This window comes from Macrotis lagotis, chromosome 3, assembly GCF_037893015.1.
Source record: "Macrotis lagotis isolate mMagLag1 chromosome 3, bilby.v1.9.chrom.fasta, whole genome shotgun sequence".
Taxonomy (NCBI): Eukaryota; Metazoa; Chordata; class Mammalia; order Peramelemorphia; family Peramelidae; genus Macrotis; species Macrotis lagotis.
In genome coordinates, this window is record NC_133660.1 from 22,355,199 (window position 1) to 22,380,305 (window position 25,107).

General features: G+C 43.3%; 1 protein-coding gene across 2 annotated transcripts in view; it reads left to right on the plus strand.

The window, feature by feature from the left end:
- Nucleotides 1-24,610, plus strand: part of USP53 (ubiquitin specific peptidase 53) — a 63,954-nt gene extending 39,344 nt beyond the window's left edge. For both annotated transcript variants that reach the window (XM_074228320.1, XM_074228321.1), the window contains exons 10-16: nucleotides 900-1,065; nucleotides 1,514-1,666; nucleotides 2,935-3,081; nucleotides 3,411-4,122; nucleotides 6,517-6,593; nucleotides 21,540-21,624; nucleotides 22,702-24,610. In XM_074228320.1, the coding sequence (XP_074084421.1) occupies nucleotides 900-1,065; nucleotides 1,514-1,666; nucleotides 2,935-3,081; nucleotides 3,411-4,122; nucleotides 6,517-6,593; nucleotides 21,540-21,624; nucleotides 22,702-23,605 (2,244 nt within the window). In that variant the 3' untranslated portion in view covers nucleotides 23,606-24,610. The remainder of the gene's footprint in view (nucleotides 1-899; nucleotides 1,066-1,513; nucleotides 1,667-2,934; nucleotides 3,082-3,410; nucleotides 4,123-6,516; nucleotides 6,594-21,539; nucleotides 21,625-22,701) is intronic.
- Nucleotides 24,611-25,107: the final 497 nt, after the last annotated feature.

Sequence of the window (25,107 nt, forward strand, 5' to 3'; positions counted from 1 at the left end):
ATGAGGGCAATGGACTGAGGCTAGTCTGTTCTTGTGTACTTTATTGCTTGCCCAATTCACAGAAACAGCCTTGTTTGATAGAGTGAATTTTTTCATGAAAATGACTTCAGCTGATTCCAATTTTATCATTGTGGTTATTCTCTTTCTTTATGTCAACCTGGATGTGAACTTCTCTTTGACTAGTTTACTGGAGAAAACCAATCCTTTCCCCATTGACCAGCTCTCTGGGGATGTGGAATTCTTTGAGTTAATTAAGATATTCATTGGCCAGGAGGAGTCATTTAGTCGTGGGGCCTGGTTTTTAACCAAACTAGGTCAGCTCTGACACAACGTGGCACCCCTTGGCATGGACTTGAGGAACACGAGTTTCCCACTGTGCCAAGGTGGAAAAGGGAGGGGCGGGCATCCGACTGAAGTTGTCATGGAAGAATTCAAAACAGAATTGCTTTAAAATTGTGAACTGTTTGGAGTATGAGTCATTCCCTAAAGCTGTCCCTACACAGTAAACTAGGTAAATGAAAGATTAAAAAAGCACTTTGATGTATTGTTGGTTTTCATTTTTAATAATGGAAATAACATGGTTGTTGGACATTCCAAAAGCCCTGTAATCTCCTACTGGCTTTTATTTATTTTTTTTCTTTAAAAAAAATTCAGTTGATAATAGAGTAATCAACTGCTTCATTCCTTTTGACTTACATGCCCTTGCCCCATTAGGGTACTGACAAATTTGAAAGCTCTCAGAAGTCACATGAGATTCCACCCTGGAGAGGTGTCTCTGTGTCAAAGCAGCAGACGACTGGGCAACTCTGCTATCCTTTTGGGGTTTTTTCCAAAGGATCATTAATACTTGGTTCATCTAATGACTGTCCTGTAGATCATTGACCTTGAAACCTTTTTAGGTTGGGACTAAATGGAAAGACGTGGTCTCCAAGTGCACGAGATGTCATTTTCAGCCACTGCTTCTGTTTTATGCAAACCCGGATGGTTCAGCCGTGTCCACTGAAGACGCACTCAGGCATGTCGTCCACTCGTCCTATCATAAAACCACTGCCGATGAAGACATGGGTAAGTTTTTCAGTGTCTTCACTTATCAGTGTGAAGTTTTGAAGATCAGATTGTATTAGGTGTTTACTAGACTCATTAATTATGGTACCAAGGTCAGGGTGTCATCAGATGAATCTCTTAGAAATGATTGATGGGATTGGGAGCAGGAATTGTGAAAATCTGAATTAGTGCCAGAAATTCATAGAGATTGCAGGTTATCTGAAGTCCCTAAACCTAGAAATCATGACTAGCCTCCAGCTCTCCACCTACTGTTGCTGTTGATTGGGTCACTGGGTTGGAAAGGATCTCTATTAACACCTCCTGTTATAAAGGGGACACATTGTAAAAGGGGAAGAGGGCTAGTCTTTTAAAAGCAGAAGCTAATTTTAAGAATGCCCAGGAAATAATCGATTTTTAGTTAATGGAGACACATTCCATCTTTAAAAACTTCAGTGCTTCTCTTTCAAAGGTTTTGAAAGACCCTCTACTCATAAATCAGAGAGTAGCAAAGAAGAAGGAGTTGGTCATCAGGTGAAACAGAGAGTCAATCAGAAAGTGCATGTGGATGACACTGTGGCTTTGACTCGTGGCCCTGTCCTGATGAGTGGTGGGAAAGGACCAGGTATGTGTGTTTGTGTATGTGCATCTCTGTAGGTATGTGAGCACATGATGTCTGTGGATTGCCATTTTAAAATCTGGAATTCAGCCCAACTCTTTGATGGAACCCACAGTTCCAAGGGTAGGCACTGACTAGTGTTGTCTTACCACCAGTGGAATGCAAGGTTCAGGATTTCACAATCTAATTATATTTTAATATATGTGTTCTTAAAGTTTATTTTTCATTCAGCAATATTGTTTGAGTGATGAATTCAGTATCTTACCAGGTATTAGCAGTTGAATGGGCTGCCTAACCCTGTAATCTTCATTGGCTAGGTGACATGAGTGGATTGACCCATGATCTCAGTGATAGGCATGGCCTCTCAGATTATCCCCCTGCCCCAACCATTGCCTCAGCCTGGTCACTTCTTGTCTGTGTTTTCCCATACATTATAGGGTCTGTGGGCTGCCAGGGAGGGTCTTTCTCACATTCCCCACTCTCTCCTGTGGTTCAGTAACCATGGATTTTGTAAGAGCCATCTCAGGTATTGAGTTGGAGGTGGACAACTTTGTCATGTGGAAATCTCCCAGGAAGTGGGGCACACTTAGTACTGTGGGGAGCAGAGAGGCTTTAGAGCCATTGTTTGTTCTTGACCTGATTCCTAGAGCCTAGATTCAGGCTCTGCTTTGTTACTCTTTGATTCCACAGTCATAGTCAGGTTTGTAGTTCATGTGACTTCAGTTTGAAGTGAAACCAGTTAAGAGTGCAATGTTTAGTTTTGGTTGGAAAACCCCAAAGCTTGATTGTGTTCACCTTGATTTTGACATAAACATAATATGTAAGTACCTTTATTCTGCTTATTTGATCTCCAGAATAGTTAGTCTCACCAAAGATAGGAGCCAAAATTCGATGGTATCTATGAGAAAAGGGCTCCTATGGTTTTTCTCCTTCAGATTGTTAATACCTACTCCCTAAAGTTTTTTTTTTCTTTTATGACACAGGAATCATCTACATTAGCATTTGATGTAGCTGTTATCTTTCAAGAATATTGCTTCTAAGACTTGTTTTAAGCCACACTCTTTCCAGGTGCTGGATGTGACTGGCTTTGGAGACACACATGGGGCTATGTCTAATGTTACCACCTCTAGATTTGGAGTTAGGATACAAGAAATGATGCCCTTGTACTCTTGTGGCATGTGCTAGTTTTAAATATTTTTGTTGCTAAGATTTTTTTTCCCCAGTTTTTTCAGTGCTCAAGAAATAGGCAACTTTCTTTATGATTCTTTTTTCAGTTAAACTTGGTCATAATGACCAGAGGGAAAAACTCAAGGACATTTCCAGAGAATGTGCCCAAAGAGCTGTTGAGCAGAAAAACTTCCTTTCTTCCCAAAGAAGAGAATTGGAGAGGGAACAGAGGAAAGAGTCGGGGAGACAACAAGGTGAGTGACCAGTGTTGAAGTAGACACTTGATGGAGATGGGCCTGAAGATCCCATTCTGGCTGAGGGCCTGGCTCTGGTTCTCAGACAGGTGAGCATGTCCTGTTGTTCTCCTTCCCCTCCCCACTTCCTGATGTCCCTCTGATTGTGATGCTCATGCTTTAGATACCCTTTGGGGTTGCAGTGCCATTTAGGAAACCCAGGCCCCTCTATGTGCCTGATGTCCCAAGCATCAGCCTCAGAGGGGCCTGAGCCTCCCAGCAAGTAGCACACTCCATTCATGTCTTAAGAAGTGACCACCTGAAGCTCAGGGTGTTTTTTCATTTTTCAGATTTGTCCAGTGAGGACCCATCTCGCTTCAAACCTCTCACTGCCCCGGCCAATGGATTCCGGCAGTCTAGCAGCCAGTCTGGGTATTCTAGCCAAGGGAGAGCGTCTTCCCGCCATGAGCGAGTCCCACCTCAGGGCCGGCTCTCCACACAAGTGCCAAGTTCACTCAAACCTCAGCCGGAAAAGGTGGCCACTAAAGGGAGGAGTGACAGTGTCACGGGATATGACACGGACAGCAGCCAGGACTCTCGGGACAGGGGCAGCACTTGTAGCAGCAGCAGTGGCCGCAGCCGGGCACGTAGCTGGAAGCCAATGAGGGAGACTCTGAATGTGGACAGCGTGTTCAGCGATGCTGAGAAGAGACACTCTGCTCCAAGGCACAAAGCAAATAGTAAATCCAAACATGGCCAGGATCAGCGAGGGCACAACTGGCCCAAAGAGACGTCCAAGCAGAAAGGGCTGATGACCATCTATGAGGATGAAGGAAAGCAGGAGACAGGGAGCCGGAGTTCCCTTGAATCTGCTGGGAAAGGACCCGAGAAAGGGAAAGGCCCAGTGGAGACCAAGGTGCCTCGTGACGGTGGGCAGATGCAAAGGACTGAGTCGGGATATGAAAGCAGCGATCGGGTCAGCAATGGTTCTGCCAGCTTGGACTCCCCACTCTTGGAAGGGCACAGCCTAGCAAATGGCATGAGAGAAATACGGCCTGGCAGGTAAGACGTGTGGCTAAGATGAAACCATTTTGTCTGCACTCTGTATTCCCTTCCACAAATGTTTATGTAGAAATACAGATCTGCATTTTCTTCATATTCTGAAGCATCTATCCAAATCTGTTTCATATTGCAAATTTCCCCATCATGGTTTTGATATATTGGGGGGGTTGGCCTAAGAAATTAAAAGGGAATTTTGGGCAAGGTTTGCAGGAGGTGCAGATAACATGTGAAGGGCAACAGGTCACTCAGAGCTTGTGACCAAGTACTTAGCCCAACTTTTAAGATACTTTAGATACTCTGTAAAGGAAAAAGGAAAAAATTCAGACTTCTTTGATCCAAGGAAGAGCCAACAAATTTTATGTGGATTTTCCAGATTGTGGTCCATGTCCCTGATCCCCAGTGTGGAAAGGATAACTAAAATTCAGCAATTAAAGTCAAAATATCTGGGTTTAGAACCAACCAGCAAATCAGTAAATATCTTTGGACCTGTTTCCTTACCTATAAAGTAAAACGAATGGAGTGGAAGCTGGAAGGTCTAGTCCATATCTCATTTTCTGATTCATAAAACTTTTCATGTCAATAGCAGAAAAATGCATCTTTTCTCACCTTTTAGTTCATTCTGAATACCCATCATCTGACAGGTACCAGCTGGCAGGGTTCCTAGAATTAATGGGACTTAATAAATTTACATTGGCAATGAATTATTCCTTATGCGTTTCAATAATGTGAACTTCTGGAAATTTCTTAGTGATATTGAAGCTCTTTGGACTTTTCCCAGGGTTTTAAACAACAGGTGTGAACTGGTTTCAATAGTAAGAAAGATAATGTACCTGTGCTCAGTGCTCTGGGATTCAGCCTCTTGTTGCAGGAGCTTTGGTTCCTTGTGTTGAATCGAACGTCTTTCTCTCCACCTATAAAATGGAGGTGATGTTACTGGCTTGATATGCTTTATGGCATTATAGTAGAGAAGGTGCTTTATAACCCTTAATCCCCAGAGAAACAATCTGACAGCCTAGCTGGACTGATGGCAGAAGGCCTCTGCCGTCATGATTTTTCTTGTCATTGCCTGGATTTCAACCTTTGCTGGATCTATGATCTCATCCATTTGCTTGGTGGTTCACAGAAAGCTCAACCATGACTGGGCACCCTGTCTTCCCATTGGTCTTGTATACACTGTACTGGAGGCCTTCCTCCAGGTCTCTGAATGTTTCACTGTCACCAGTCTAAGTCACAAGCCTCCCATCCGCTCTTTATTCCTAATCCTGAGACATCACCAACTCATTTGCTTTTCTGAGGCCATGTCTCTGTGATACTTGTCTTTGAACCTTCATGGTTAGAATGTCCTTAATTGTTAGGGTTCTGGTCCCCACTAATGGTATATCACTCATTGGCTAGAGGAAAAAGAATCTCATTACTGGTACTAGTAGTTATTTGAAAGGTGGTCTGAAAACTTGTTTCTACTGCCTCTGCTGCCATCCCTGCAAGTCGCAGAAGTCGGATTTCATGGGATCCAGGACTCTTGGGCATTTTTCCTTTGTTTTATTGGTATCTTGGATAGAGTACCAGTCTCAGTTGTCGGTCCAGTAAGATCTCCCAGCCAGGGCTCAAAGCCTTTCTGGCCCCACACAGCTTGAGATTTACCTTCTGCTGGCACAGCCAGGGTTTGAGCAGGCCTCATAGAAGGGCTTGTGGACAGAGCTTGTTTGGGGAGGACTGAATTAACTGAAGGAAAATGACTTGGGAAGGATAAGTACTCTTTAACAAATCAAGTGAGGGGTAAGCCACACATATCTGCCTCTATGGAAATGTGCCATGATGTGATCACTTTGTAGGTCACAGTTTAAAGAAAGATGTTGGGAACAATAAGATTTTCTATATTTGTTCTTAATATAAATGCCAGAGATTCTGCCAAGTGTTTCTTTTGAATCCTGTTTGGTAGTTTTAAGGAAAAGGTCAGCATTTCTGGGGACAAAGTATGTGTGGTCACTCCTGCTGTCCAGCTGGCGTGCCAGGCCAGGTGACACTGCTGCTCTCTCTTGAAAGGTAATATCCAGGAAGTGTCTCTTCATTGACAGTATCTCCAGAAACTTTTATTATTCACAGTAGAATTATAAAGTAGATTTCTTGAGAAGAAAATCCACATCATCCCTGGCCAAGGTGAGGACTCTAGTTTTAACTCCTTCCTGTTTTATTTCAAGTATTTGGCAGGGCAATATCCTTCATACATGTTAATTCTGTAGTAATTAGAGTCTATCATGAACAATGTAAACTGAGTCATGGATTTCTATTTAGTTGGGAATAGGGAAGATCTAAAAAAAAATGGAAATGATATGAATAAAAGAATTTCTTAATGCATTTGTGTGCTTTTTAAGACAGATGTTTTTATTTTTACAGTAACCAGATGCAGTCAAGTAAACTGAATGTTGACAGTTTGCAGCATAGCACCCGGCAGTGCAAAGACCATCTGGAAGGTAGGAACTTCATTTATTAGTAGCAATAAAAATTGAATGTCACATTTATATTTAATTTAGAATATTCAGGACAAGAGAATTTCAAGATTTCTATTTTCTTTTCTTATGTTCTTTTATGTTATTGCTGGAAGTTTTGCAACATAAATAAAGTTATTTTTGGCGTGTCTTCAAAGTTCCCAAAAAATATTGTAGATAGATAGGATAAAGGTAAATAACTTACTTTATATTTAATGAAAATATTTTAGTGAGGGAAGGGAAGTGAGAAGTTGTTCCACATATGTGATGGTGACTGAAAGAGCCCTGAGCTGAGAATGAGGAGATGCAGGATGTGGGCCTGGTGCCACATCTGACTAGGGGAGGTGACTTGAGGAGCCCCCTTGGCTTCATTTTTCTCATCTATAAAATGAAAGGAGAGGCGAACTAGATGGAAGGCTCTTCTAACGCAAACATTTTACAATTGTGTTAAGATCATCTCCAATGGGGGCAGCAAGGTGGTGCAATGGATAGAGCACTGGCCCTGGAGTCAGGAGGACCTGAGTTCAAATGCAGCCTCAGACACTTAATAATTACCTAGCTGTGTGGTCTCAGGCAAGTCACTTAACCCCATTGCCTTGCAAAAACTGAAGAAAAAAAAAAGATCTCCAATGGATGCTTACATGTCCTCAGCCAAAGACGCTTCCTGGGGCACTCAGTTACTCACTAGAACCCCAAGTTGGTGTTGTGAATTTACATCAAGAGTCCAGTTTGGTTGGGCTTTTTCAGACCTTAAATAGCAGCAGGCACCATGCCAGGGGCTCCCAGATTCTTCAGTCCTCATGTTGCTAAAACAGGATAGGAAGTTAAGGATAGAGGAAGCAGGTGATAAAAATGGTGGCTTGGAGAAATTCCCTAATCTTTCTATAATGGTGTTTTAGATGCCCTTCTTCTGTAGTACCTCAGTGCCTGAAGTACATCAACCGTTACTCATCTTTCAACCCATTAGACAATAGTCAGCTCCAGGTTACCAAAATAAAATGTATATTTCTAGAGTTGATTCAGTTACAGTTTTTTACAAAAAATACAGGATGTGAGACCTGATTTTTTTTTCTCCAAAGAACATCTATTCCTAGTCAAGTTTTCCCTCTTTTAGTTATTTTTTATTCATAATGGAAAAAATAGGTGAATTTGTTTAGACTTTTGAAAAAAGCAAGTCTTGGGCCTTGTTTCTAGATTTGTAGACATTCATAGATAACATCATTGAATGTGAGGAGACCTTTACTGTTTTGTTTTCATTAGATGTGTGATTATCAAGAGAACACATTTACATGAAGGAAATTAATTCCCCCCCTCATTAAAATGCCTCATAGAGTCTTACAAGGGTTGATAAATGTTTCTTTTATGGAATATCAAAGGAAACACTTAAAAGGTTGGTTAGAAATCACCCCAGAAGCCAGTGAATTTGAAAAAAAATCACAAACTGATTCCCAGCTTCAAAGCTTTATTTGCCTCCTCATCATCATAAATGGAAGAGCACAAAACTTTGGTTGGTGTTAAAATTTCATTTTTGTGTGACCTTTTTCTTGATTTGTATTTTAAAAATTTCTATACTTCGGCACTTGTACAAAACTGTTTTCTAGTTATCATAATACAACATTGTCCTCTGCTGCCACAGACTTGATGGAATCTTTGAGAGTCACTGTGACCAAAATTTGACAATTCACTCATGGCCAACCATCTTGGAACTTTAGCAAGGTTGCTTGCTGCTTAGGCAAGAATTCCCCTGACGTTTCCTGTCAACATTTGGATGGACAGAGGCCTCGTCTTCTGCTAATGCATTGTTTAAACAGACATAGATATCATCAGGGCTCTTCATTTTGGCCTCGGCCTGCTCGTAGAAATTTACTGATCAATTTACCTCCATGAATACTCCAGGGAAGCATCTGATGATGCTTTAGTTGTAAAGCCTTCTATAATTCTATTTGAGAATCCTATTTTTATTTATTTTTTCAATTAGATACACTTTAAAGTTTGCCAAACATTTTACATACTTTATCTCATTTGAACCTTAAAACAACTCCATGAAATAATACCAAACATATCATTATCCCCATTTTACTGATGAGAAAACTGAGTCAGAGAAATTAAGGTTAAGCCTGTGGTCACATGGCCAGAAAATATCAAAAAGTGTTTGAATTCAAGTCTCCCTGACAACAATCTACTATCAATTATTTTCTTTTTTTAATGCTTTTCCCTCTTGTTTCTATTTATTTTATATTATTACAATAATTTTGCTATAAGAATAAACATAAACCCCCCTCCCCCCCCAAGAAGATGAGAAACCTCAAAAATAGTGAGAGAAAGAAAGAAAAAAAATGTACTTCATTGTGTGTCCAGATTCCAAAGGCCCTGTCTCTGGGTGAATTGCTTTCTTTATCATAAGTCCACCAGAGAAGTTGCTTCAATATTTCTCCCACAGTTGCTATTACTAGCTGTACCTCCACTCTATTCCTCCCCACTCATATGTATTCTGTTATCTTTCTCCTTTCATCCTGGCCCTGTCCAAAAGTGTGTTGCATCTGAGTACCCTTTCCCTCAATCTTCTATCACCTATTCCCCCTTCCCTTCCCCCCATCCCTTCCCCCCATTCCCCCTTATCCCATCCTTTTCTTCTCATTGTTCCCTAGGGTAAGATAGAATTCCTCACCCTATTAAGTGTGTATGTTATTTCCTCTTTGAGCCATTTATGATGAAATTGAAGGCTCACTCATTCCTCCTTCTTTCTTCTTCACTTCCTTTCCCTTCATCCCAGTACTTCCCTTTATCTCTCATTGACTCCATCTATTTTACTATATTATACCACTATATTCCACTCCTTCTTGTGCCCTGTCTATATATGCTCCTTCTAACAGCTCTTATAAATGAGAAAGTTCATATGAGTTATCAGTGTCTTCTTCCCATGCAGGAGTACAAACAGTTCAATATCATTAAGTTCCTCATAGTTAGTTCTTCTCTTCCACTCCCTCTATGGTTCACCAGAGTCCTGTACTTAGAGATCAAACTTTTGTTTACCTCTGGTTGTTTCAGTAGGAAAGTTTGAAAGTCCCCTGTTTCATTGAAAGTCCATCTTTTCCCCTGAAAGAGGATGTTTAGTTGATACTAGGTTGTAAACCAAGATCTTTTGCCTTCTGGAATATCATATTCCAATCCCTATGAGCCAGAGTCAGGGGCCTTAGAGAGTGAGGCCTCAGGGTGGAGGAGTTGGAAGAAATTGAAATAATCACAATACTCCCAATTTGAATTTCCATTAACCTTTTCTTTAAAAATTCTTTGTGGAGTCTGGGTTTTTTTTGTTTTGTTTTGTTTTGTTTTTTTGATTCTTTTAAAACATTTTACTTCTTTGGGGGTGTTCTAGGGCAGAATTTGCCAATTGAAAACGTTCTAAGATGCTTGCAAAATGAACATGGGGCAGATTACTTGAAGGTCCCTTGCAGTCCTAAACTTCTAGATTTATTCGGGACACCCCATTGCAGCATCCTAAGGGTTTGCTCCTTCCTTCAATCTGGTCCCAAGCTGCTTTTCCCAGGGTATTTCCTATTGCTTTTCTAAAGGGAACCTCCAGGCTGGCTGATGGTCCCTGTGACAGTTCCTGCTGCTTCCCTTCCAGCTTCATGCCTTTGCTACTGCCATTTTCTGCACCTAATTTGACTTCCCTCTTCCTTTGCCTGGCATCTACCTGACAGATGCTGAGCCAGCTCAGATTCTTCTGAGTTTTTCCTGAAGTCTCCCTGATCATCCCAGGGCATAGGTTTTTCCCCCTCCCTATGGGAATGGATAGATCATTTGCACAATTTATTCAGCACGTTTAGAAGAAGGGCTGTAGCTGAGGTCTAGGAGTTTTACAATGTCTCTTCTCCATTTCCATTCCATCTGGTGGCAAATGTCTCCTCATGAGAAATTATGTGGTAAACTGCATCTGCCATATAAGATACACATGGCCAAAAGTGATTTGTTAGAGAGGATGGGGTGGGGCTAGGGGAGAAGGAACTCCAGTTTTCCTCATTGGCCTCAACTTCCCCCACTGTGGCTTCTCTTTTATTTTAGAGGGAGACTGCCCCATCTCTGACTGCTGGGTGGTGGGGAGGCTTCTGCCTTTTTGGAGATTCTGGACACCATGGCGATTGCTGGGAGTATGGGTGCTTTTTCTCTATTACCATTGCTTTCAAAATTATCCTTTGATATATTTGAGCCCAGTGACTGGCTGAAATGAGATTTGGGGGTACAAGGGCAGTGTCGGTGCTCAGACCCTACAATACTTGCCCTCCAATCTCCTGTTGGCTGTAAAGATTATCCTCTAATAATTCCCCTTTGGAGCAGTGAGACTTGCTGGGGAAACTTCCTGAGCATGTCTAGAACAGAGCTCATTTATTATCTTAGCTCCCCCTTTTAACTTCCCTGTTCTGTCAGACAGCTCTTATCCTCACAGTTCCAGGTCTATAACCTTGGCATTGTCCTCAGGTCCTTTCTCCTTCCAGGACCTCTCTTGTGTTCCAGCCCTCTCTCTGGTCCCAGAGCTAGCACTTTCATCATTATACCGGTCTCCAGGCTTGAATCCTTGCATCAGGTCTTGCCCCTCACCTCCCATTCCAGGCTCTTCTTCACATGCCTGCCTCTGAGATTGTGACTGGAAATTTCAGTGGTTCCCCATTGAGCAGTGAGACTTGCTGGGGAAACTTCCTGAGCATGTCTAGAACAGAGCTCATTTATTATCTTAGCTCCCCCTTTTAACTTCCCTGTTCTGTCAGACAGCCCTTATCCTCACAGTTCCAGGTCTATAACCTTGGCATTGTCTTCAGGTCCTTTGTCCTTCCTGGACCTCTCTTGTGGTCCAGCCCTCTCTCTGGTCCCAGAGCTAGCACTTTCATCATTATACCGGTCTCCAGGCTTGAATCCTTGCATCAGGTCTTGCCCCTCACCTCCCATTCCAGGCTCTTCTTCACATGCCTGCTTCTGAGATTGTGACTGGAAATTTCAGTGGTTCCCCATTGCATCAGAGGTAGAAGAGAAATGCCTCTGATTTAGAAAGCCTTCATGGCCTGACCGCAGCCCCTCCTTCCGGCCTCATCACTCATCCTTCTCCCTCTGGCCTACTCTGTTCCTTGCATGTGATGCCGGATTGACCCTTTCCTGGATCAGGAAAGAACTGCTAAGCCCTGTCTTGTGCTAGGAAGCCTTTCCTAACCCTTCCCCAAGGCCTCCCTTGCTGCTCTGGGGGTGTCCCTTTGGTTTTTCTGTACCTGCTTAGATGGACCCTCGTGAACACATTAGCTCTTTGTTCATTCTCTGTATTGGTATTTCTAAGGCCCAGCACTGTCAGACATATAGTAGGCACTTCCTGCTGGCTGACTCGCTTTCAGGGGTTAAAACAAATGAAAACTATTAGCAATGAAAGCTGTGTCCAGTTTATGTGCATTGGCCTCTGCCTTGTTCTCATGGTGAGGAGCAGTGACCTGAGGCCTCTGGATTCTCAGAGTCTGGAGGTTGGACCTGTGACCTGAGGTTCCAGCTGGTTGGGAAAGACCTTAGCTATCAGATGGGACCCAAGGACCCCTACTGTGCACTGGACCCTGGGTCAGCTGCCAAAACAGAGCAGTTGGGATGTGTGTGGATGCCTGGAGATGCTCCCCTGGAGCCATTTCCATGTGCCTGGAACGAGAAAACCAAAGACAATGCCCAGAGTGGATGGTGAGAGGGGAGCTCACAGGTCTGGTTCTGGTGTGTTCCTCTTACTAGGTGCTTGGGGAGTGGGGGCTGCAAACCGAGTCAGGTACAGGGTGGCCTCTGCCACAGCACCTGGGATGCATGGCTGTGGGCGAGGAGGCCTGGGTTCTTGGACCTTACACTGGTGTGGCCAGCAGCTTGGTCTGCGGTATTGGCTCTTTCTGTAAAACTGGTGACAGCTGCTCTGCCAGCCTTACCATGAAGCTGTTGAACCTCTAGTGAGGTGAAGGATGTGAAAAAGGAGCATCAAGGCAGCTGATGGGGGAGGATTCAGTGGATGGAGTGCTGAAAGACCTGAATTCAAACCCAGCCTCTGATGGTAACTCGCTGTGTGACCCTGGACAAGTCTTATCTACTCTCTGCCTCAGTTTCCTCATATGTAAAATGGGGATAACAAAAGCACCTCATCCCTAGGGGTGGTGAGGACCACATGAGGTAGCACATGGTAGGAGCTTCATAAACCTTAAAGTGCTCCGAAAAGTGCTAGTGATTATACTTGGTGTCATTGACAGCTTGGAGTTGGCTAGATGCCATAGAAGGGGAGACCTTTTCAGACTACTTGAAGTGACCTTTGAACTTACAACTTCTGGGTTCATGGGCAGCTAGTTGGCACAGTGCATAGAGCACTAGCTTGGAGTCAGGAAGTCCTGGGTTCAAATTGGACCTCAGACACTTAAAAAAAAACCTTACTTAGCTTTGTGACCTTGGGCAAGTCACTTAACCCCATTGTCTTGCAAAAAAAAACCTCTTGGCTCTGCCCTCTCTGCCTCAGGGTCCTAAATAAATAGAAAGCTATGAAACTGTCCTCCACTGAGTGGTGCTGGGAGAGGCTGACATGGGAAAGAATCTTTTCTCCTGAGAAAAGCCTGGAGACCCCTCCATGTGATGTTTGTCCTTGGCTCTTGAAGAACACCACATCATCAGGGAAGTGATCCCATGACAAGCACATGAACTGGATTTGAGTGGGGGGAGGGGCTGCACTAAGTCCCTAGTCGCACTTTCTCCTCTAGAGCCATCTGGGTCCAGTGACCAGATATGAATCAAGTTGACTAGAGTTGGCCCTGGATGCGAGGCAATCAGGGTGAAGTGACTTGGTCAAGGTCACACAGCTAGTAATGTCAAGTGTCCTGTGAAGGGCATCAGGAAGAACCTGTGAGCTGGTTTGAAGAGGGGTTAGGATTGTTTGGCTCACCCCCAGAAGAAGCAGCTTTGATTTCAGGATGGAAAATGCCAACCCTTGGTTCACTGTTTGAGTCATCCCAAGTGGCCTGGGCAGTCCTACCATGTGACTCCTTCTTTATGTGGGTGTTTAGACCACCATTTGTTGGGTGGGCTATAGAGAAGCTGGCATGGCGGTGGCTCATTGAGATGTTTTAAGGAAGAGAAGGAAGGGCAACAAGGAAAGCCAGGGACATCTGTAAGGACTCTGGAATGGACTATGGATAGTGAAGTATGACCAGGGTGCAGTGAGGTGAGAGAGTCAGGCCAACAGAGGTGTGTCCAGGGGGCACAGAGGCATTAGCATTTTACTTAAGATAAAGCAAATTGCATGCTAAGGCAAGGTTTTGAACTCAGCCCAGGACTGTGCACCCAGGATGATGGAATAGGCCTGGACAGTATTACAAAGGATGATTTGGGAGAATCTGGGGAGGAGTTGGGAATCTACCCATGGTTAGTGCACCCTAAACTTAGTAACAGCCAACAAAAACAAACATTGAACTATATAAATACAAACAAAAATAATAAACATTGGCCACTTTTCCCTAATCCCCTTTAAAAATGTTGAAAGGCAAGCCTATTGGAAGAAAGACTTGTGGCTTGGTCATGAAACCACATTTTACCCTGATATTCTACATCATTTGAAGACTCAATACTCTTTATAATTGTTAAATGGTTCTAAAGTCTCTTTTTAATTCACATGACTAATTCCCAGGTGTCAAAATGGAAAAAGAAGCTATTGACCTTTATGTAAAAGTTCTCTTCAGTTCGTTGTATTTTCCAGTGTAGCTTTTCAAAGAAGCAGCTTTCTCCATTTCTCCTTTTGAAAATCTTAGAAACAGAAGTAGCAGTTGCAGCGTGGGAATGCCTTTTGGAATTCTTTGCCTTGTTCCCTTGTCCAGAATTGCTGTACATTTTTACCTAGAGTATAGAATTTAAAATGTCGCGAGAAACCATTTCATGTAGCGAGTCTGCAGTGTTACTCTTGCGTTCTGTTCCCAGTAGCCCTGGTTGCTCAGATTAAAGTTTGCAAACAGTAACATGTCAGACTTTGGCATTTTTCTCTGGAATGCCATATCAGAGTTTTCATTACTTTAACATTCCAGCTGTTCTGCTCAGCTGATTGGGGCAACTTATTTGAATTGGTCATATTTAGTATTGCCTTGCACCCAGAGCCAAAATTCCCAGGAAAGACCGATCTGTGTTTTTAACTGTGCATGTATGTCTGTGTCAGCAGAAGAGAAAAAGAACATATCTATTTTTAAGTTGCTTGGAATTCTGATGCCCCTGAGCCCCAGGAATTCTAAAAAGACTGGACTGGATTTATAAGGTTCTGCTGCCTCCTGCTGCCCGGCCTTTGGGAAGCTCCCCCAGCTAGTGTTCTACTTGAGAAGATTACTCCAGGGGTGAGCCTTGGATTCCTTGTCAGTGACTTGTATGAAGACTTTTATCTGCATTAACATGCCCAAATTATATATTTTCCTTTTTTATATAAAATGTTGAACTATTTCATTTCATTTTTCAGGCTCTTTCTGGCTCATACTGGGAGTTGATTCACAGTGCTTGGTTGGCAGTTGTTAGGGAATGTGACAGTGTTGTGAAGAGATCATGAAATAAATGCTCATTTCATAATTTTAAATAGGATTTTATGGACTCAAAGTACTGACTGAAAAAGACAGAACTTTAATATGAGAAGCAGTATCTTCTTTATGAGAGGTGGGGCTCCATTTGAATCTAAAGAAAAACTTTTTTTTTCTCTTTCCCTCAGAAATACTAGAAAGAAGTTTACCATTCTAAAGAAAATCTGGCATCTCACTGTCTTCTTGGCATGCTCCCAGGGTTGACACGTACATCTTCTGTAACTTTCTTTTGTCCATAAAATGAGCCACTTAGAAGAATTACTTAACAGATTTTACCATAGAATCCCGGTGCTTCTGCCAAGGCTTGGGGAGGGAGGTCATTGCATGGGACCCCGCAGTGCATCTTGAGATGGACACCTAACACCAGGCAAAATGAGAGGCTCCATGTTTTTCTTGGCCTTGTCTCCATCTTTAATGATTGTACATTCAGAACTCAGGGGCTCACCATGATTATCTGTTGTTAGCCTAAGGAATGATAACACGAGAAAAGACCTGGATTCCCACCCCTCCCATTGCCAGTGAAGTTTAAATCTTAACTCATTTTGCTCAGAGGCAGAGTCCCTTTAACCAAAGTAAAAGAGTTTTGAGTCCTGAGTTCAAATTCTGCCTGTGCAACCCTGAACAAGTCTCCTCACCATTCTGTGTCTCAGTTTCCTTCTTTGTAAAACGAGGAGATATTACCAGCTGGCCTCGAGACCCCTTCCACCACCTCAACATAGGCAATATGATCTCCAATGGATACAGGTAAAGCCCCCCCCCCCCCATCATAGAAACCCTCATCAGGATTAATTGGCTCAGTGGAACTGCCTCTGAAATACCACTAAAGTAAAGTTAACCATTCTATTTTTATGGGATAGAACATTAGAATTACTCTTTCATATCCAGAGGTCATCAAAAAGAAGGACGACATTGGCCCGAGAGGTACACAGCAGTGCTTCTGGGTCTCTTGTTTGTGTAAAGACACTGGTTTATATAAAACCAGTGTTTGTGCTACTGTTTTCGCAGAAAGTTAAACATTGTGAGCTCAGTTAGGAAAAGAGTTTGCTTGATTCTCATGGAGTAACTCTTACTTTGGTCATCTTATAAATATCTCATTTTGCCCTAACAAGGATCCTGGGAGTTAAGTATTATTATTATTTATTATTAGTATTATTTCTCATTTTACATATGAGAAAATCAAGTGACAGATTAAGTGACTTGCCCGGGTTCACGCAGCTGCTCTGTGTTTGAAGTGTTGAGGCATATGATTGAAGGATTGTTTGAAGGAGTGCTGACTAGAGATAAGAAGAGTAACATCTGGGTAGTCTGAAGGAGGAGGTCCTTAGTACCTTGGGGGTCCAGAAGAGGTCTCCTGCCTTGGGGGGGGGGGGCATTTGAGCTGGTGAAATCAAGAGATGGAGAAGGGGACGGGTGAGAGATCATTGGAAGTATGGGGGGGAAGCCAGTGCAAAGACACAGAGGGTAGTTTAGCATGTTCAGAGAACTGGAGATAGACTAGCCTAGCTGAAGTTTTAGAGTTTGTGGGAGTAAAGTCTCAAAAGATGTTACCCCAGATTGTGAAAAACTTGAAATTGTTTTGATTTCATCATAGAGGCACCAGTGAAACTCCTTGTATAGAGGGGTGACATGTCAGCCCTATTCTTTAGGAAAATCCCCTTGACATCTGAATGGAGGAAGGGTTCGAGCTGGAGAGACTTAGAGTTCGAGTGGGAGAGACTTAAAGCCCAGAGTCAGGTCCAGGCAAGAGGTGAGGAGGCCTGAATTGGGGCTATGGCTGTATGAATAGGGAGAAGGGAATGTCTAAGAGATATTGAAAAGGTGGAAACAAGCTTGGACATTGGATTGGATTGGAGGGTGTGACAGAAGCTGTGGATGAGATTAACATTGTGAGGAAACTGGTGGTACCCTCAATGGTGAGAGGGGATTTTGGAATAGGGGAGGATTTGGGGAGAGAGATAACGAGCTCTTGTATGGTCTCCCTGAGTTTGAGGCATCACTATGTCTGGTTTGAGACATCCAGTTCAACAGATAGAAATGGAATGAAGCTCATGAGGAACGTAGAGGTCTCTGAGAAATGGCAGCAGAGGAAGGTTCTGCAGCTGTCCAGCCTTTTGGGTCCTCTTCCTCCAGCCTGACTTCTCCTTTTGCCTCCAGTCTTGTTCTTTTTTGATGGTTGTGGGTCAGAGTCAGTCAAGGCTAGCAGCAGACTCAGGGTGAACTTTCTGCTTGGACAGGAAGCCACCTCAATGACATGGCCCTGACTCTTGTTGGAAGCCCCCAGGAGACAAAGTCAGGTCAATCTTCTGGACTGGCCTGTGCCTAGCACCTGGGGGGAATTAATTGAATCCTGCCCCTGCAGCTTCTCTGAACGCTTGGGGAAGAAGCATAAGTTACTGGTGAGGGATGCTGCAAGGACAGGGGACTGGTTCCCAGGGGCCATGGAGTTTACAGTGAAGATGCCAGGAGCCTGAGGAAAAGACAACAAGGCCCCCAGCTATACCAGCCTGAAAGTATTTTCAGGGAAGGGACTGGAAAGGTAGCTCGAATAGAGGCAGCTTGCCTATTTTTTCATTTTTTGGACAATCATAGCTTCATTCTGTCTGGTAACCTGAAGAGTTTTTTTTGGAGGGGGGATTCCTTTTGCCCTTGGACCTGGGCCCCTGGGGCAATAACTGTAGACTTGACCTTGGCAGAAAGTTGCAGTGCCTTCCTGCCCATCCTTCTTCCTCAAAGGGATATTCAAAGGGGTTAAGTGACTTGCCAAAGGTCACACAACTAAGTAAGCATTGGGTGTTGGAGACCAGTTTTGACCTGGGTTCCTCCTGACTCCAGGGTCACTGCTTTGTTCACTTCACCATCTAGCTACCCCCCATCTGTGCTTTTTTGCCTTTCTTGCTGATAGTTCCCAGGAAAATTTGAGGTAACTCTTTTAAAAGCCTGAGTCTTAAAGAGGTATGTGAGGGAAATCTGGATCCTGCTTGTTTGTTCCCATGTAAGAAAGCCTAGCTCAAAGGACAGGGGATTCCCTCCCCGCCCCCCTTCAACATTTCAATCATTGACCCTTTGGTGACCCTGGAATGGGGACAGTTCTATGTCTGAAGGATCAACTAATCAAGAACAAAGATATGTTACGGGCAGGGAATAGCTGTTAGCCTTTGGGGTGGGCACGGGGGTGAAAGGAGGAGGGCTGGTTTGGAAGCACAAGATCTGCTGGGGTTGGACTTACTGCCTTTCCTATTCATTCTTCCTGTGACCCTTCTTCCCTTTCTTCTTTGAGGGTCACTCACTAAAAAGTCTGTTTACTTGAACTGTTAGAGGTCACAGAGCCTTAATCTCCCTGTTGGAACAAATTGTCTCAGTATCAGGACCTTGCCTTCTGTCCTTCCCCTCTTACCCTGAGAAACGGGCCAGGGCTTTTGGGATTCCCTGACTATCTAAGTGCATGTTTTGTTTTGGTTGACAGATGATTTCTGTTAGTATTAAACCACATCTCTACTCCCTTATCTCTTCCTGTTACATGGCAGTTACACATACACAAGACGGTGTATTTTTTCTACCTTTGGAAATGAAAATTTTCACTGAAGAGGGTTATTGGAGTACCTTTTTGGTTGATGAATACTAGTGTTTTCTTAAAGCAAGGTGGTGTCTACTATAATTAGAGTTCCATCAGAATAGTAATACCTTTTTTAAAAGTTTAGTGCTCTAAAGAATAATCTTCAATTGACAGGAAAATGCACCCTGGGGCCTGATAAATGCTTCTTAAGTGTTTTTATAGTGTTGCTCTATCTCTAGAAGCAGCAGGTGGCGCTCGAGGGCAAAGGATTGCTGGGTCTTTAGACACTAAATCCTCCCTCTGTCCTTCTTTCCCTTTTTTCTTTCCTCTATCCTCCCACATTTCTCCTTTCCTTCTTTCTGTCTGTTTTCTGCTATAAGTCTTTGAAGGTGGTAAAAGTCTTTTTTAAAAAAAAAAAGTTTCTCTAAATGTACTGGTCTTTTGGGAAGGTAGATGTGATTTTTGAAAAAATGGATTTGTCCAGAGTGAAACCTGGCTCCAAAATCCAATTATCCAGTGTTAGTTTAGGCTCTAAGCTGTAATTACTGGGCTCCCTGAAAACAATGGAGAGACTCAAGCCAAGGGAGGCCTGTTAACAGTGAGTTAGTAAAGCTAAATCTAGTCTTCTGTAGTATTTATTGTTCTTGAATTTGCTTGGTGTTTGCTGCATGACCATAAGATCTGGATTTGAGCCTATAGCCAAATTGAAAATCTGCATGGGCTTCCCTTCCTTGGTGTGGGGCTCAGGTCTGTGAATGTAGGTTAACATTGTTAGACTTAATTTATTTGATGAAGCGTTTTTTTATTCTGCTTTTTGAGGTTCCATTCTAGGGATGGGTCATTGGGTAGAAGAGAGGAGGGAGGAGTATGTTCAGAAATAAATGTTGTGGGGGCGGCTAGGTGGCACAGTGGATAAAGCACCGGCCCTGGAGTCAGGAGTACCTGGGTTCAAATCCGGTCTCAGATACTTAATAATTACCTAGCTGTGTGGCCTTGGGCAAGCCACTTAACCCCATTTGCCTTGCAAAAACCTAAAAAACAAATAAATAAATAAAGGGGTATCCTCAATTTCTCCAATATGTTCATTATGGTATGCCCTGTTAGGAAGGTATATCCACCCAGAAGCTGGAGTGCAGCAATCTGCCAGTTGCCTCCCAGCCAAGTACAGGGTGGGGTTTTTTGGCTACCTCTTCTCCAGTTACAAATGGAGGATGCCTGAGCCCAGTTCGGATAGCCAGGCACCCAACACAAATGGCCTATCTCACAATCAAGTCAAAAACCTGACATCAAATCCCAACTCCATTATTATATGACTGAGCAAGCCCCTCTGCTGGTCTCAGCATCTGTTTTTCTCCTGTAAGTTCTCAGTAAGACTCCTTCCAGCCCCTAATCCTACCCACTGAAGAGCTTTACATTATGATTCAGTACCTTATGAACACAAAGATCGGCACCCTACACTGACAAGTAAAAGAGGCACAAAATGAGGACACAGTCATGAGGAAAGGGAGAAGATGCTGCCTGAAAAGGCCTTCTCCAAGGTAGCGCCTGGGATGAGCCTTAAAGCTTGGGGTTGTTGTGTGGAGGCCCAAGGCAGATGGCCCAGAGAGCCCGAGGGATGATCAGGACCTTTTCAGGGAGTTCACTACTTAAATCAGGCAGATTGCTGGTTTAAAATCTCAGTTTGGAGGCTTTCACAACATTTAATTCTAGGAACTATGTAAAAAAGATTTTGTTACTAGAAAAATAAATATACTTGTCCTCTGAACATTGATGCTACATGTGGTCACCTAGCAACCAGTTAATACATTCTGAGAATCAATAACATTAGGGCCACTTTCAGCTGAAAAATAGACTCTTGACAGGCTATATATAGTGCCAGACTAAATCTAATGTAATTCAGGATGAATCCAAGTCCTTCACAACTTCATAAAGTAGGTCGGTGATTTGGGGAGAGCAAATTTGAAGTTGTAGTGGATTGTACCTTCCAAAGAAGTCAGTAATGTGATATGGCGACCCAAAGAGAGCTGATGATGAGCTCTTGGGCTCCATTAAAAGGTGCAGAGCTTGGAGATGTAGGAAGGGGTTAGGTCCACTTTCCACTGCAGAGTCCACATCTGAGGTCTCTGTTAAGCTCTGGTCACTACAGTTTAAGAAAAATCATCGATAAACTAGGATCCATGCAGAGGAAGGCCAGCAGAAAGAGCCTGGAATTTATGACCCATGAGGATTGATGGAAAGAACCGAACACATTAGCTTGCAAAAGAGAAGATTTGGAGGTTGGGGGAGGCACATGCTAGCTCTTTGCAAGTATTTGAAGGACATTCAATGAAGGAAGAGTCCGATCTCTTGTGGCTGGCCTCAGATAGGAGTATGGAAATTGCCAAGAGGCCCTGGTAAGCTGGAGGTCAGGGGAGGTGGGAGCTTGGCCCCTGGTGGAGGGTGGGGGGGATTGAAGGGTGACACTTGTTAAATAACTATAGAGTTTTATAAAACATCTTGTATAAATTTCACTTACATCTCCTACTGACCTTCTTTGTGTTTTAGCTGAGAAAAAAAAAACAGGAAAAACAGGAAGCTTTGGCATGCCTGGGGCCAAGTTCATTTTGAATCAGGCCTTTCCTGCCTGGTCAGGCCCCCACCTAGCACCATGCTGCCTCTTAATATCAAATGAGGTCCTGCAGTGTCTTGTGTAGGCTCCTAGTGATTGTGAAAATTCCCCACAAAGGAAAAAAACAGGAATAGTTTCAAACATTTGCTGCTGTTTTGTTTGTGTTCTAGATTTGAGAGAAAACCTTAAGATTTCAGAAGTGGCCTGTGGATCCTCTGATTTGCATCTACAAGTAGATAATTCTTTAATGAAGAGGTAATGATAAAGATACTAAAAAATAGATCTGAAATGATTTTATTGTTGAAATTCTTTTCTCTAATCTTGGAGCAAATAGTCTTTATAAATGCCTTTTATCATTTCCTAATAACAGATAGCTATGCAGTGTTTAAGAGTAGGCACTATCACCCAGGAGAACCAAAGCATATCATTAGGAGATGGGAAATACCTTGGCCATCCAGTGCTCCATGGGGTGAAACCCAACAAGCCTGACATCCAGGATGTCAGCTCCTTTTGCTATGAGTTTCGTTTATTCTTTGTACTTCCTTTATTATCTAAGCACACTATCTGGCACATAGAATTTGTTTCTTATCAAGGACATATCTTTTCTTGAATGACTGTAAGACAGTGTTCGTCTTACTATTGCCTCTAGAAAGATTCAGCTCTTCAACCACTGGATTATTTAGTTTTAAGCCCCTCAAACTGAAGATTGAGGATTTCCTCCCTGGTCCTCATTACTGACAGAGGGTTGCCCATCTGTGCAGCTTAAGAGTCTGAGAGTTGTCAGGGCACCAACAGGTTAAATGGCTTGGCCAGAGTCACATAGCCAGGATGTTTAAGAAGGAGGGATGTGAACCCCGGGTTTGCTGACTCCCTGAGGCCAGCACTATAGCCACCACACGAGGCTGCCTCTGTGTTTTAGGGGTGATTGTTTCCTTTATTCCCTTATATGCCATATTTCAGTTCAAAAGAAAACTTTAAACTTTTAGTTTGTTTTCCTTGATTCCAACTTTTCAGATTGCTGAGTCAGGGTTATAATGGAAAATTGTTAAGAGTCCCTCTGGGTCCTTATCTTCATCTGTAAAGTGAGAGGACTGGATTGGACCCCTGAGGTCATTGATACTCTCCCATCTCTTAGTATGATCTTTATGAAGTCAGATCAGAAGTACTCAGGTTGCAACAATTGGGTCTTTACTGTGATGCCAAGTATTTCAATGTTTCGTGTCTAAGAAAATCAGCTAGGTGGGTTATAACTCAAAAAATATGGAATAAGTGAGTCTGAAAGTGGTTTTTCCTCTATCCATATATATAATATTCCCTCTTTCATTTTTTTAGATCTCACATGTATGATACTGGGGAGAAGTTTTTGTCCTCATCGAATCCACAGATCTTCAAGGACCATGAGTCAAGAGAACAGGTCTCCCATCCAAATGAAAAGCAGCTTGAAAGTTCTATTGAATGTCGTTTTCCAGAAAGGCCTGAAAAAAATGGTCCATCTTTGCTCGGTGCTAGGGGATCTGTCCCCTTTCACATCCCTGAACATTCTGCCTCAGCAAAGTTAGTTGACAGTGATGATAGAGTCTCCTTGTCCCAGATGCCAACATATGTGAAAGCAGGTGAGACTTTTGTCCAGCAAAGTCTGGGGGATCTGGGCAGCTCCACCAAGCAGCCCATCATCCCCCACCGTATGCAGCCTGACAGCCCCTCTGATAACTGTGGGGTGCTCGGACCTGCCACCTGCCAGGGTCTGCCACCTCCTCTGCCTCCAAAGAAGTATGCTAAAGCCCTGGCAGTGTCACGGTCAGACAAGGAGTTCATCCCTGAGCTGGAACTCTCAGGGAGGGGGAAAACTAAGCCTCTGAGTGTCCAGAAGCACACCATCAGTGCCCTTTCCCAGGTGGGGGCAGATACAAGAGTGAAGGAACCAGGCCAAGGGAAAGAACCTTCTGAGTCCAAAGCCAGGTCTCGATCTAACCCTTCTACAGACTTCCAGAGCCCTCTGGACGTGGTTAGAACAGAACCGTGGCCCAACGTGCCACCGCCACATGGGATAGTTTCCCTGACCACCTACTTTTCTGTAGACAGCTGCATGACTGATACATACAGACTGAAATACTGCCAGAGACCCAAGCTGTATTTTCCAGAGAGCAGCGATATATATGGGAACAAACCTCTATCCCAAACTGAAACAAGGCTGAAAGCTGTGTTCCATGAAGATCTGGAGCCAGCCGATGTCTAGGCCGGGCAGCCCTGTGAGCAACTCCTTTGAGACAAACTCCTCTGAGGTCAGTGGGCAGGCCCTCCTCAGATGGGACCAATGGGGAGCCGACCACAGGCAGGTGGTGAGACTCGGGGTGGAGGGTAGTTAGGGGAGAAGCTTGTAGACCCTGACATTCAGGGTCTGCTTTTCCTTGTGGATGGTGGTTATGTTCCAGCCTTCTGAGCCTTCCCAAGTGCAACTCCTTGGGCTGTCTTATGCACACAGGCCTCTGAAGCTGCAGCAGAACCTTCAGCGTCCTTAGTGAAATGTGTATGCGACTCACCAGCAGTTACATAGACTGGATCAATGCTGCCGTGTATCTGGAGCATGGCAGGGCTAGTCAGAGCAGTATTTGCCTATGAGAAAGCACTTTTCATGGGGGAAACAGCCAGAGGTTTCACCCATAGTCTTGTTTGTGTTTGACTTCTGTGATAGTCTGCTACCTATGATACCTTCAAGTGTCTTAAATACATTAATATGTAAATTTTTTCCTTTTATAGCATTTGGGAGGGGAAAAAGCCTTAATCATGAGTGATTTTGACACTAAAATTTCAAAATCAGGATCAGAAGGGAAGTAATCTCTCCCTCCTGGAGCTTTATTTTTGTGTTTCATTGCATATTGAGAATGCCTCTTCAGCAGTAGCCTAGATACACTGAGCCAATGAGTTGGGTCTGCCATGAATGTTACTTCAGTCATGTAAGCTAAGACTGTTCAAATATTAGCCTTCAGTACATTTGCATTTAGCAACGGTTGTCTCTAATTTTATGTGAAGCCTGAAGGTGTTTTTGTTTTGTATTTGGGGAGCTAATAATCAATGCTAGGAAGTGGCACCAGGCCCTTATGCAAGTCACCAAATGAATACTTTCCATGGCTGCCTGAATCTTTGCCCCAGAGATTGTGAACTAAGCTTCATTTAGTAACTGTCTACTCAGAAAATGGATTTCTGTCTTGGAATTCAGTGTTAATAAAAATGTTATTTTCAAGCATGTTTTCAGTTTATGCAAACATTTTAAAGCAGCTGTCTTCTCTTTCCAGTGAACCTTTGCATAAAAAGTAGAGCAATTTTCCAAAAGTCCAATTCTTTTTGCACTAAGCCAGTGGCCGCCTTAGGAGATAGAAGGGAGCATTTGTTAACCAAACTGCAATGAAACCGAACTCTTAAAAGAATGTGTGATGTGATGATGTTCCTACTTTTCCTGCTTTTGTTTGCTAAACCTGCAGTTTGTCCATTAGTTGAGAACTAATGAGCCTCGAGCTATGGTTGTAACTATGCCCCTATTCTGACTGCAACTGTTCCCTGTGAACTACATTTTGTTTCCTCACTGTGAAGATCTTTACTTCTTCCTTTATTTTAAGGTAAGAAGAACTGAGGAACTGCTTGTCAGAATGTCTAAGGGGAAAAGACTAGATTGGGAGAACTAAAGTACTAAAGATAAAATAGATCCCTCACAATAGTTAATAACCAAGATTTTATATGTCT